Source organism: Phyllostomus hastatus, unplaced genomic scaffold, assembly GCF_019186645.2.
Source record: "Phyllostomus hastatus isolate PE091 unplaced genomic scaffold, TTU_PhHast_1.1 phas_contig_17, whole genome shotgun sequence".
Classification (NCBI taxonomy): Eukaryota; Metazoa; Chordata; class Mammalia; order Chiroptera; family Phyllostomidae; genus Phyllostomus; species Phyllostomus hastatus.
Window position 1 is genome coordinate 16,066,021 of NW_025333664.1, and position 13,980 is coordinate 16,080,000.

At 38.2% G+C, this 13,980-nt stretch overlaps 1 protein-coding gene and 1 non-coding gene across 6 annotated transcripts in view; both read right to left on the reverse strand.

Annotated features, from left to right (window-relative positions):
- Positions 1 to 13,980, reverse strand: part of RALGAPB (Ral GTPase activating protein non-catalytic subunit beta) — an 85,890-nt gene that overhangs the window by 53,009 nt on the left and 18,901 nt on the right. For all 5 annotated transcript variants that reach the window (XM_045832637.1, XM_045832636.1, XM_045832635.1 and 2 more), the window contains exons 4-9: positions 10,351 to 10,514; positions 8,575 to 8,761; positions 6,696 to 6,827; positions 3,023 to 3,201; positions 1,154 to 1,302; positions 800 to 1,016 (exon numbers count right to left, since the gene is read on the reverse strand). In XM_045832637.1, coding sequence (XP_045688593.1) covers positions 800 to 1,016; positions 1,154 to 1,302; positions 3,023 to 3,201; positions 6,696 to 6,827; positions 8,575 to 8,761; positions 10,351 to 10,514 — 1,028 coding nt within the window. The remainder of the gene's footprint in view (positions 1 to 799; positions 1,017 to 1,153; positions 1,303 to 3,022; positions 3,202 to 6,695; positions 6,828 to 8,574; positions 8,762 to 10,350; positions 10,515 to 13,980) is intronic.
- On the reverse strand, positions 12,953 to 13,151 carry LOC123815435. The gene has a single exon (XR_006785093.1). It is a non-coding gene; the product is annotated as a U2 spliceosomal RNA (small nuclear RNA).

A 13,980-nucleotide genomic window follows, 5' to 3' on the forward strand; every position in this document is an offset into this window, starting at 1 on the left:
ATTAATGCATGCCGCACAGTGCCTGGCACAGAGTGATTCAGTTCAATAAATGATAACCATTATTATTATTCGTCTCTATAAGACATCATAAATAATACTCCTTCAGTATATTCAGGACTACACCACACTCCGATCCTGTACCCTATGCAATTACTTCCAAATATATTGGTAAGGTGACAAAAATAAATCAGATTTTACTTAGGTGGTGTTTCATTTCTGTTATAAAATCTAAGTAAAGATATCAGGGTTGAGTTATTAATTGTCCATCAATCTTATTTAGTTTCAGAAAAATGGTATTTTTGAAAGCGTACCCTTGAAATAAAGTTCCCTAGACTAAAATCTGAGAGGTTTAGAGTCTTTTGTGAAACAGAAGTTTTCTAATATGTATATGCACTAATGAGCGAATGGCTGTCAAAATCTAAGAAAACACTTCTTGTGAATAAATTTCTGGTCAAAATCTTTAATTCTCAATATTAGCATTGTTATCCTGGCTGACATGAAGGGAACTTCCAGGTCACCTACTGAAAGGAATTTGATGGAACAAAAAAAAGTAGCTAACCTTGAAAAGTTTGTCTAATAAAAATAGACAAAAGTCAAACCTCACAGAACAAACATAAAAAGGACAGGTAGCAAAACTTCCAAAATTCTGTTACTTCAGCTGGAAGGGGTTAAGCACAAGACACTGCTTCGTCAGAGACAGAGGGTTTTTTAAGATGCATATTAATCTTGCAGGTAGGAAAGATTAAAAAGAAAAAAAAGGAAAGAAAAAATGGTAACATATTTCTTGAGCAATATTTACCAGTCATGCTGCTGTCTCTGTTTATCCCATTATGAAGTTTACAGTGAACAAATGCTGCATCAAATAACCATGATCCAAAGAGATTCAAGATGCTGTTAACCTTTGGTCTTTGAGGGGCAGGCAGTGGCCGGGGTTCTGAAGTAGTCTGATTTGGACTTGACAGAGGAGAAGTGGAAGATGTCTGGTGCTGAACTTTTGAGGCATGAGCAGTACTGACCTATAAGAAGGACACAAGAATATATATATATATCCACACTCATAGAAAGTTTGAGAAAACAGCAAGACTTTTTTAAAAGGACAGGAGATTAAAAAGCCAATGTTATGCAGCATAAGAATGGTGATGAAAACTCTTACTGTGCTTGTCTTCATGGTGGCCTTATTCACAGTAACAGCCCGGTGCCTCCGGTTATGTGGTGGGGTGGTACTGACGGCCGCGCTCTGAGGCATACTTAATCTATTCACGGGTGTTGGAGGAGCACTGTCTGATCGGGGTCTAGAAATGCCTTTAAGAAAAGACAAATGGAGTTATTCTTCATAGGTCAAAATATGTTCAGAAAATCTTCCTCAAGCAACACCAGTGAATGCTCTGTAGAGACTATGACAGAGACTGCTAGTAGCTTCCCAATATACATTTTGCCACCCCTTTCTGAGCTGTAGAACACAAACTTAAGCTGGCCATGGCTAGCCAGAATAAACAGCTTCATTTTCAAGCCTCTCTTACAGCTAGATCTGGCCATATTCTGATCATAGAAAAGTAGGTGGTGTTGGGTGGACAGTCAAGGGAATCCCCATAAAAGGACCAATCAAGTGGAGACTCTCCTTCCTTCGTAATTCCCGAACAGAAGAGTTGGACCTCATTCAACCATCATGGCCCATGAGAGAGTGCAAGGATGGAGAACCACAAGATGGAAGCACCCTGGGTCTCTAACATTGGTGGAACTGCTATAGCAGCCCTGTACTGCCTAGTCCTTGGGCTTAACCCATGTGTAAGTACACTATCTTTGTTTCAACCACAGGTATTTTTGGTTGTTATATGGCAAACTTAATTTGAACTAATACAGCAAGTGGTCAGCAAAGTAGGTTTATAGTTGTGAGTACACAAAACAGAGTTTATTCTTGTATTATTATTATTATATTATTTATTTGTATTACAACTATAAAGCTAGTTTTGCCCACCCTGTATATTACCTACATAATACAAGGGGGGACCCAAAAAACCCCCAAATTATCTCCTGGAGGGCAGGCCCCTTGTAGTACAGGCTTCCCCCACTGGGTGAGTGTTCTAGGAACCCAGCTTTATCAGTGTACCACCTGACGTTGTTGTGTGAGACTGCATTTGGCTTCAGTGAATCTTTTTTTGATGATTCTTTTGAAGTGTTTGCCCGTTTCATTATGGGTAATTCACAAGTGCACCTGCCCATACCGTGCAGAGTATTCAGTGGTTTTTGACCAAAAATGACATGACCCCCATGCCTCACCCACCCTATTCACCCAATTTTGCCCTAAGCGATGTTTTTTTCTGTTTTCCTGGATGAAAAAAGTCCTGAAAGGGAAACGTTTTGCTGATGTGTAAGAGGTGAAACAAAATACAGAAGTTCTAAAAGCCACCAAAATTGATGACTTCAAAAACTGTTTTCAGCAGCGGAAAAGAAACATCTCGATAGATGTATCACATCAAATGGAGAGTACTTTGAAAGTGACTGAAGTTTAAACATGCAAGAATAAATACACAATTTTTTATAAATAAATTTTGGGGCTTTTTTGGGGTCCTCCCTCGTATATTAACAAGAACACATAGCAAATGTTTTAAAAACAATACATATTAAATGCCATGCCTTTCAACAGGTAAAAATAATTCTGACTTTTCATATTCCTAAAATGTGAAAAACAGTAGTTCACAAAAGAAACTTGCCTTCTAACGATACCTAATGCATTTGAATCTGTATTTTCTTGGATTACTAGTGAGAATGAGCACTGTCCTCTTATGCAAATCTTTCATTCATATCCTTTGTCCATTTATCTACCAGGTCTTATTCTTTTTCTTAGCATTATTTGGTCTATTTATATAAGGACAACAAAAACCCTCCAGCTATTTATTACATGTGTTTCGAATAGTTTGTTTTTCATAATCAAATCTGTTTATCTTTTTCTTTGGTCTTTCATAATAGTTTCTAAAACTAGACTCTAGAATTATCTATATCTAGCAACATTCACAAAACTCACCTAAGAATGCATCTACCAGACAGCTGATTCCACGCATGGCACGAAAAAATATTTGAGGCAGATGTTTAAGGCAGGGATACTGATTCAATTCTTGTGGCATTCCGCTCACATTCAAGAACTGTTCCTGAAATTTGGGAGTAGAGCTTATAATGGCTGGATTACTCAAATCCACGGGATTACTATCAAGAGAGAGAAAAGAATTAATTATATATGTAAAAGTTTCTTTAGCAATAAGAAAATGCAATCGATTTTAAGAACAGGGCTGTTTGTGCCTATTTAATTCAGAGAGGAGACTAAACTGTAGTTAATAGGCTGGGGACTCAACCATGAGCACTTCTTTACAGATCTGCAGTGTGCACATAAACTTACTCAGCCTATGCAGAGGATGAGGATCAAAATAAGACTAGAAATTTTTAACTTTTAAGAGTATACATGAATATTTCTCTAATATGTTTGGAATTAAGCAATGGAAGAAAAACTGTAAATAAGTCAACAAGACCTCCAAGAAAAAAATTTTACTTTAATATTAACATACCTAGTTTTTTAAAAACTATTTTTAAATTGGAATTAGTGTTTGTATTCATGTGTATGTGCTGAAGTCATACATTTCAAAACTATGTATTTGGGCTTGAGTTATATTTCCACTAAAAAACAGATTTAGATTTCCACTCAAAATGGTTTGCTTAGCTAGCCATTAATTGGCCTCTCCAACTCAAAGTGATATTGTTAATAAACCTACAGGCAACACCTGGAAAGAATTTCCACTAGCTACAATGCCAAAAGAACTAGGCTGAGAAATACAAATCGGTGGTTTATAAATGCTCTGCCCTTTGAAACCCCTTTTTCCATCCACTCAGACTCTTAATTGCAAGTGGGAAAAAGGAAACATATGTATAGGCTTCTAGTGTTAGTAGATTGTATCCACAGAACTGTAATTTATCATGTGGGGTAAAGGAGATAAGTTTAGTAGCAGTGCCAGAAAGCTTACACCAGTTACATGTAAACCCAAAATGATTTTACTGGCAAAAAAAATAAATAAATAAAATTTGAAATAGGTAACAAAGGATACAGACCAGATCATAGAAACTGCATTCCTATAGTTCCCAACACCCTCTACATCTGACACATGTGGAGAGCCTGTTTAAAGATCCAGATTCAACCTAGATTTACTGAAACAGAACCTCCAGGTGGGACCTGAAGGGCAGGTGGCCATGCACAAACAAGTCCAAGGACAGTAGTATTCTAATCAAGGGAAACATTTTTTCTCCCCTGGAAAAAGATAAAGCATTACCACACTAGATATTAGTTCCTATCTCCCCATCATATTCAGCTCTTTTCCCAGGAAATTTGCCAATGACCATGGCAGCCCATGCTGAATAACCCTCACAGGCCTGCCTCCCACCCAGCTACAGCTCATTTAACCAACAGGGTAAAAACATCCAAAAGGTGTCTATCCAGATGTCTGCTAGACACCTATAATTGATGTAGCCTAACTAACAAAAATAATTTAATCCAATTTATCCATTTTAAGAATCTGAGCAACGAAAAAGCCCCAGTGAACTGAAATGGCTAGAGCTGGAAAGTCATACAGTATTTATACCACTGGACAAGTTACCATGGGGTTGCATGTATCCCAAAGGCAGAAAGAAACAGTCTCAGGGGGAAAGGAACAGTGTGTATAGGCACAAAAGAAACAAAAAGCCAAGAGAGAGATGACAGAGGAGCTCATCCCAAGGTTGGCTCTATCCATTCCCATCTTGAGTACTAGACACTCACTGCTTCTGGGAACTCAATGAGACTTCTCTTTCATCAGGCAACAACCTCTCTTTTTCACCTGCACTTACTTAAGTAGGCTCCTATTCTTTAGATCCAAAAGAATCCTTGATAAAATAATAAAATCTTTCAGCTAAAGAAGATAACCCCTGAAAAGATAAATAGTGAAGAAATGGGAAAAGATTATCCAAGAACTACCAGTAAAAAAGATTCCAGGATTAGAGTTTCACTGGTGATTTATTTCAAATTCTAAGGAACATATAACCTCCACAAAACAGGGCACAGAAAAACATAGGACATTTCCTGTTCTTTTTTGTTTAAGTTATCAAAACATAAATTCGTAAAAAAAAAAAAAAGGACTAGAGACTATTTGGAAAAAAAAATTAAAAGACTAGCATTCCATAACGAACCATAACTTTTCTCTCAGGACTGAAGAATAATTCCATATTGAAATAAATTACTACATCACATCAATAGATAAAAAAGAAAAACCATTTAAATGCTTAAAATAAATCCCAAAATATGATTTGAATAAAATTTATTTATATTTTTTTAATTTTCAATTTTTTAATTGCTTAGGAAACCAGGGACATAAAAAAGAATAACTATCTAATATGAACAACCAATATCCCACTCAAAATTCCATGTAGTAGAGGCATTCCAATGAAAATTAGAACACAGAAAAATTTTCTAATCTTAAAACAGAAAATTATTACAAAAAATATTAAAAATACAAACTGAAATCACTGAAAGATGAAAAACACAAACTGAAAAAAGATAGAAAACAGTTAACATCCTTAAATTTATAAAACGTCACAGAGAGTAATTTATTAAAAAAGATTTTATATTGTCCTGGCTGGTGTAGCTCAGTGGATTGAGCACGGGCTGCGAACCAGGCATCGCAGGTTCAATTCCCAGTTAGGGCACATGCTTAGGTTGCAGGCCATGGCCCCCAGCAACCGGACATTGATGTTTCTCTCTCTCTCTGTCTCTTTCTCTTTCTCCCTGTCTCTCTTTCTCTTTCTCCCTCCCTTTCCTCTCTAAAAATAAATAAATAAAAATTAAAAAAAAAAGATTTTATTCATTTATTTTTAGAGGGAGGGGAAGGTGGGGAGAAAGAGAGGGAGGGAAACATCGATTGGTTGCCTCTCACATGCCCCCAGCTAGGGGCCTGGACTACAACCCAGGCATGTGCCCTGACTGGGGGTCAAACCTTTCAGTTTGCGCGATGATGCCTAACCCACTGAGCTACACCCAACAGGGCATACAGAGTAATTTAGAATCACTAGTACACAAATAGAAAAATGGGGCTAGTCAAATCAGAAAGAGAAGATATACAAGGAAGGTGTTTAAGAATCAAGACAGTACACAACAGAAGTTCCACAGAGCATAAGAATGGGGCTAGTAGAGACAAAGTAAGGAAGTGATGAAGCTGAATTGATTAGAATAACTACAAAAAAATAAATAGCAGGAAGGAACGATGTATCCCTCTGTGAAATTTAACAGTGTATCCCTCAGCAAAATTTTAAACAACACGGCTACTAGAGGAGGGGCCCTGAGCACCACTGACCAGTTAGTGCTGGTCAGAGAGGAGCACAGGAGGCTGGGGGCCCCACAAAATGCGAGAAAGTCCTGGGAGAGGTATCATCCAGGCTGTAGCACAGGCAAGAGAACAAATACTGCATCTGCCACAAGGAACGAGCTCCTAAGAGCAGAGACCAAGAGCAGCTGAGGACAGCGTGGCCCTGCTAGGACAGGGAGAGCAGAAGGCACGCGATACAGGTGTGTGTGCTGCCTGTGGGGCTCCACCTGACACTCTGAAATCCCACAAGAGAATCACAGCATGGCTCCTAAGACACGTACTGGGTCTTGAGCACATGAGAAAATAAAATAACAGTACCTTAACATATGTAAAAAGCGAAACCATGTCTGTGCAACACATTCATTATCCATTTCAGGAGGGATCAGACTGGCATCTTCATCGGGAACTTTAAATGGAGGAAATGAAGGACCATAAGTAAAGCGTAGCAATCTAGAAAATTAAAAAATGCACACCACTAAGTTCATTTCTTAATGGAATAATATTCAAGAATTAAAATACAAGAGAAAATAGATGAAACATGTATTATATCTCACAGAAGTGAATAAGATAAAACACTTGTTTATAAAACAGACTAGTTGAAAGCAGATTTCTAGTTTTATAAAAGATTTAAAACAATATTAATGATTTAGTTGTTTTTAATCATTATAAGTTATTATATTTACATTTTATATTTTATAAATTATATAATTTACATTATAAATTAATAGACTTAAATTTATATTGTGACTACATTTTAAAAAAACCCTCACCTTTTAGAGTTATATATTAAAACATGCAGGGCTGATTACGGGAATGTGAAGAACAGCATAGGGAATACGGTTGATAATACTGTAATAACTATGTGTGGTGCCAGGTATGTACTAGGCTTATCAGGGGACATCACTTCCTAAGCTACAATCGCCGTCTAACCACTATGCTGTACACCTGAAATCAATATAATATTAAATGTCAACTGTAACTGAAAAAAGTTTAAGTAAAAAAAGTTTTTTAAAAACATGTAGGGTTGGGTGATGGCATTATATATAGCAGGGGCGTCGCACTCATTTTCACCAGGGGCCACATCAGCCTCGAAGTTGCCTTCAAAGGGCCGACTGTAATTTAGGACTGTATAAATGTAACTGCTCCTTCACAGTTAAGCAAGAGCTCGGCGCTGCCGCCAGGTAGAAACAAGGTGCCGGGCCAGATAAAACAAGGTGGAGGGCCAGATAAAACAAGGTGGAGGACTGGATTTAGCCTGTGGGCCTTGTATTTGCCATCTGTCATATAGGTAGTAAAAGGTAAAAGTAAAAAGGTAAAATTATTATTATAAAAACCTGCCTACTTTGGTTATAAAGTAGCACATTATTGTATGTTCCCATTTCTACAGATTTATGTATAAAAATATACAACAGGATTTCCAGTGAACTTAACTTTTTCTATTATACCTTTTGTTTGCTTGTTTGTTTGTTTTTCAAATAATGATCATGTGGAAGAAACTAAGATCCTACAATTTCTGTGACAGCTCCCATTTTTTTTTAATCTTCACCTGAGAATATGTTTATTGATTTTAGGGAGAGTAAGCAAGAAACATCAATCGGTTGTTTCCCATACACTCTCTGACCAGGGATTGAACCCACAACATAGGTTGTGCCATGACCAGGATCAATCCCACCGCCTTTTGGTGTATGGGACAATGCTCCAACCAACCGAGCTACTGGCCAGGGCTAATAGCCCTGGCTTTTTTTTTTTTAACAGATTTTTTATTTCAGAACAAAAAAATAATTATCATGAATACAGAGCAGGGCAAAAGTAGGTTTACAGTTGTTTTTATGGAAAATAATACAATGATTAAGAACAACAATATAAGAATAAACTGTTTCATGAACTCACCACTGTACACCTACTACTACCCCATCCTGTATTTTAATAATCAGAATGAGAGTGGGATTTTGGGGGGAGGCGGATAGGGTATAGAGTTTATCTGCTTCTCTGAGACACTTCCTTAATCTGAAAACATTTAGATTAGACAGGCACTAGCCAAACTATTACATCTATTTTTTAAAAATGGCTCTATTCTATATCTAAAATACCATAATAATAGACACAAGATACAGGTTTTACAAAGTACTCCATGAATCCCAGAAAGACAGAACTAGGCTAGACTGATGAAGGAAAGTGAGTCAATGGCAATGCCTACCTTGAAGTGAGTGCACAGATGACCTTGCTCCACTGCTCCACCACTGCTGGGTGGTGCCTCCAGTTAGCCACCATCTCTTTGGCTGTTTTCCAATAAGGAGGTGTTGGGAAGCACCGAGTACAAGCCAGTAACCAAACCTCAAAGAGAACACCAATCAACTTCTCCGCCAGATTCTCAGCAATGCCACCTTACCAACAAAAAGAAAACATGTCTTTGGCATATTACTATTTTTTAAAGTAGAATCTTCAATTCACTGATTTGGGAGGACTGGTCAAAAAATTAAAATAACTACAATGTTGAGTTTTGACTTTCAAACAACTATTTAATAGTAAGAACAAGAAATGATTCTTAGGAGTGCCTATGAAGGAATTCATGGATTCATCAACCAATCATTACTCTGAAAGTTTTCAAGTCACCCTGCTCAGTTCTTGTTGAAGATTTTAATCTTCCAGCAAGTAGGACAGGAGCACAGAGGGAAGAGAGGAAAGGATGAGGGCCTATGATGAGTGACATGTAGGACTCAGTTTCTGGGCCAAGTAGTTGATACACATAAACTCCCATAATCCTCACATTAATGCTACGGGATAGGTATTTACGACACTTACTACCAATTATCAGTTAACCCATTTTGGAGATGAGAATACTTAGGTTCAGAAAATTTAAGTAACTTGCCCAAATTCACACAGTCAATAGATAAAGGAATTAGGTCTTTCTACCTCCAAACTTAGTAATATATTGCTTCAGTTGTTTGAAAGCCACCCTTCCAGGGCCAGGGAGACAAAGAAGGAAGCAAAAGGACTACTGCTGGGCAGGACAAGCCTCAGCCATGACAAGATAGCTGCTCTCCCACTGCAAATCCCGGAACCAAGAAATAGAGCAGAAGTCTGTACTCTGCAGAGTTCAAAAGGGCAAATTTGGGACTAGGAGGAAAAGTTATAGAGATGTATTTCAAATGAACAGAAACAAAGTTTCAACAGTAACAATCCCAGAAGGGGATACATTGCCTGCCTACGTAATTCCCAAGCCTGAGATCCCAGGCCTGGAAAGTGTGTAGCAGACAGACAAGGAATCAATGACTGGTCAGCTATTATCAGTACCAGACAAGGTATTCATTCCTATTACAGGGTCCCTTTCAACCAAAATTTCCATGATGCCTTGTAGATACTTCCCTGGACACTGCATCTGTGTGAGCACAGGCACACTACATGTATATTAGTAAAAAGACTACAAAGATGAATAAGTGACAGGGAACTTGAACTAGAATGTCAATTTATAATCTGTATACACTGTGCTACAAAGCAAGGCTTCTAAGATACATTCTAAAGTCTTATAAAATTGGGGGTTTTTAATGGCTAGGTGACAAATAGAATGCTTGTCATACTTCAAAATAGAACACTTTAAGACTATAGGTTTCATCTGCTGAAGAAAGTATCTTCTGTAGCTATCAAGTTCAGAGTCTACTTTGATAACTACTTTGTAACCACGTACATTATTGTATAGGCTCTAATTTAATAGTTTGTTGTTTCTTATACAGATTCTACCCTAATACAGTAAACAAACTACTGTTCCCATCATTATCAAAAATGCATTAAGTCACCCTAGCATCAGTGAAAGTAAAATAACTTCATATCCTGGCTTTGGGGGTTCCCTAAGAATTGTTCACCTTGGTTTATCATCTATCATGCCAAAATTTAAATCCCCACTGAGCCTACTACTCATTGAATTTAAAAGTAAACTATTTGAAGTTCAGAAATAAATTAGAAAAAATAAACAAACCTTGAACAGTTGGAGGGGCTAGCAGTATGTCATTAATCTGCAGAAGAAACAACAGTAAGACTTCCCAGGTTTCTCGGGCCATGGTGGATGACTCACGAGCCAGTTTCTGAATGGCTCTCAGGACCTGTAAGCATAGTCGGATCTGACTGGAGCCCTGTTCCTGTCTGAAGAAGACAGACAGATATCACTGACAAGCCTTGAGAAAGCAACAGCTTAAGGTCAGGCAACTTATGGACACAGTAAGCAATGGTCCAATAACACTCCCTAAGAGCATCAGCAGACTTAAGGACTAGGCACAACCTCTTCAGTTCAAAGTTACTTCTTCCCTGTCATACAGTTCAGCACTCTGGGATCTCAACCTGTCTCGCCTATGAGATCTTCAAAGCTCCTGGGGCGAGGGGGGAACACTAGAAATGTAAGCTCCACCTCTGGATTTTCTATGTCTACAATATGTCGGGCACATAACAAAAGGTATATGTTAAGTTTCTGTTGAGTGAAAGAGTGAATATCCACAACCACTCCTGCTATACACTGAAGCACACAGGCCTTTGCAGTTTTTTACAAAAATTTTAAACAACACAAGAATTTTACATGGAATTTCATAGTGTTCATAATCTCTTTGAAGCTAGTATCTGCCAGCAAAGAATCTACAGACCCAATGGACTATCCTAACAGATCCCTAAAAATCATGAGGTCTGCAGGCAATTGTCGCCAAGATGAGCACCTGCTACTGCTGTTCTAATAAAAAAAGCATCTTAACCCAAGATGGGGGCTCCAAAGCTTCTCAAATACCCTAGAAGGACAGTTTTATAGCTCTCTTTAGTACACAGAACCATTTTTTCCCCGCAAGGGAGTAGAATAGTTCAAAGTATGAGGGCTGGGGCTAAAGAGGAAAGAAGATAGAGGTCCAAGCTCCAACCCTTTACCCCTACTCTCCAAAGCAGGCTATCTGAGAATTTCAAGAACAGTAGGAAACCCACTGCATTAGCAAATGATGTGTTGGCCTCCAGACTTCCTAAATGAAACCCTAGAAATGTAACTAATACCATTGAAATAAATCTTGAAGCCATGTTTCTATATATGATGACATGTCATAAAGGACTAGTAGGCCTGGCTGTTGTAGTTTAGTGGATGGAGTGCTGGACTGTGAACCAAAAGTTTGCCAGTTCAATTCCCAGTCAGGGCACATACCTGGGTTGCAGGCCAGGTTCCCAGTTGGGGATGCATGAGAGGCAACTAGTTGATGTATTTCTTGAACATCGATGTTTCTCTCCCTCTCTTTCTCCCTCCCCTCCCCTCCTCTCTCTTATAATCTTTAAAACAAAGAAGAACTACAAAAACATGTCTGAGTCAGAGTAGGGAATCTCAGAGCCTCCTCAAGAAACCCAAAAATAAGGCAAATACCCCTAGAACTCCTACCCCGACTTCAGGACAGGCATTCTCAGATGCTAAGCCATGACCCAGAAAACCAGACACTTACCCTCGAGTTGCAAACAAATGACACCACTAAGTTTTCCCAAAAGAAGTCAGACCTAGAGCAAAATGAGACATTCACGCAAGAAGAGCCGAGAGCCCTCAAGAGCGGGAAGATGGCCCACGTTTGGCTGGAGGTGAATCTAGTCCATGTGAAGCCTTGAGGGCTCAAGTTTGTGTCTGCTGCTCTGACTACTTGAAGAAGAATGAAAAATTACATAGTAGTTCCAAACCTCATCTAGCCAAGTAAGAGGAAGCTCAGAATAAGAAATAAAAATACCACTAATAATGCTGGGGATGACGCTCTTCCAAAGCCAGCAGTAACACTGTATACCTCCCAAATGGTAGCCAAGGCCTATACTATTTCCTGGCATTTGCCCAGTGGCAGGAAAGGAAACATCTGGTCCTTAGGTACAGGAGACTCACTCAAAAGGTATAAATTCAGGAACAGTGTCCAAGTATGTAAAGCTAAGAAAAACAACGAAATCTTTACTAAAAAATAAATAGAATGGTCTAAACACCAGAGTTTCCTTTTCCCTAGTATTTTCTTTCCTCCCACCCTACAATATTTTCAAAAGTAACTCATGTTCTTCAGAAAAATCGTTCTAGAACAGGGTCTGGTGAATTATGGCCCATGGGTCAAATCAAGCCTGCCATCAGTTTTACAAATAAAGTTTTACTGGAACACAGCCATGCTCATTCATTAATATATTGTGTATTGGCTGCATTCTCTACACCAGCAGAGATGAGTAGTTGCAACAGATACCATATGACCCACAAAGCCACCCAAAAATACTTACTATCTGCTCTTTACAAAAAACTTTGCAAAACAATGGTTTATAAAAATATCTTTTTTTAGCCCTGGCTGGTGTGGCTCAGTGGATTGAGTGCCAGCCCAAGAACCAAAGGGTCGCTGGTTTGATTCCTGGTCAGGGCACATGCCTGTGTTGCAGGCCAGATCCCCAGCAGGGGGAGCATGAGAGGCAACCACATATTGATGTTTCTCTCCTCTTTCTTCCTCCCTTCCCCTCTGTCTAAAAATAAATAAAATCTTAAAAAAAAAGAATATCATCTTTTTATTAAAGTACAGTATGCTTCAGCAATATATCAAATCCTGATCATTTTTAAAAGATAGTTCACTTTTTTCTCAATTATGCAAAAAATAGAAAAGGAATATCAAACTCACAGGCAAAGAAGAAAGGTTACATCTACTCTGACTTAATCTCTTACAAAGAGGTAAAGGCAGTTTCCTCTATTTTGAGTGTCATTTTGTAACCTTATAAGAACAGATAATACACTTGATCTTAGCAAAAAGGCTGAGAAGTGACTGGGTGTCACTTTCTATAAAAACAATTTATTAAGTAAATCCGGTAACAATTCTCTGATCTGAATTTTTAAAAATTTTAATTTACAGCAATGGGAGATGAGATTGTAACACAATATTTAGCACTGAAATTATTCAGCTTCCTAAGATATTATTGGCCAGGAGAACTTTTTTTTAGTCAACCAATTTTTTGTCTGTTTTACTGAGAAAATTCTTTTTATTTTATTTTTAAAATTGTATTTTATTGATTATGCTATTATAGTTGTCCCAATTTCTCCCTCTTTGCGCCCTCCACCCAGCACACTCCAGTCCCTCAGCAATCCCCAGACCCTTGTTCATGCCCATGGATCATACACAGGTTCTTTGGCTATTCCATTTCCTACAACCGTACTTTACATCCTCATGGCTATTCTGTAACTACCTATTTGTACTTCTTCATCTCCTCACCTCTTCACCCATTCTCCCACACCCCCCTCCCATTTGGCAACCATCAAAATGCTCTTTGTATCCATGATTCTGTCCCTGTTCTTCTTGTTTGCTTAGTTTGTTTTTTAGATTCAATTGTTGATAGATTTGTATTTTTTGTCATTTTATTTTTCATAGTTTTGATATTCCTTCTTTTCTTAAGTCCTTATAGTGTTTCATGCAATACTAGTTTGGTGATGATGAACTCCTCTAGTTTTTTCTTAACTGGGAAGCTCTTACTTGCCCTTCGATTCTAAATATTTTTGCTGGGTAGAACAATCTTGGCTGCAGGTCCCTGATTTTCATGACTTGGAGTATTGCTTGCCAATCCCTTCTAGCCTGTAGTTTCTTTTGAGAAATCAGTTGAC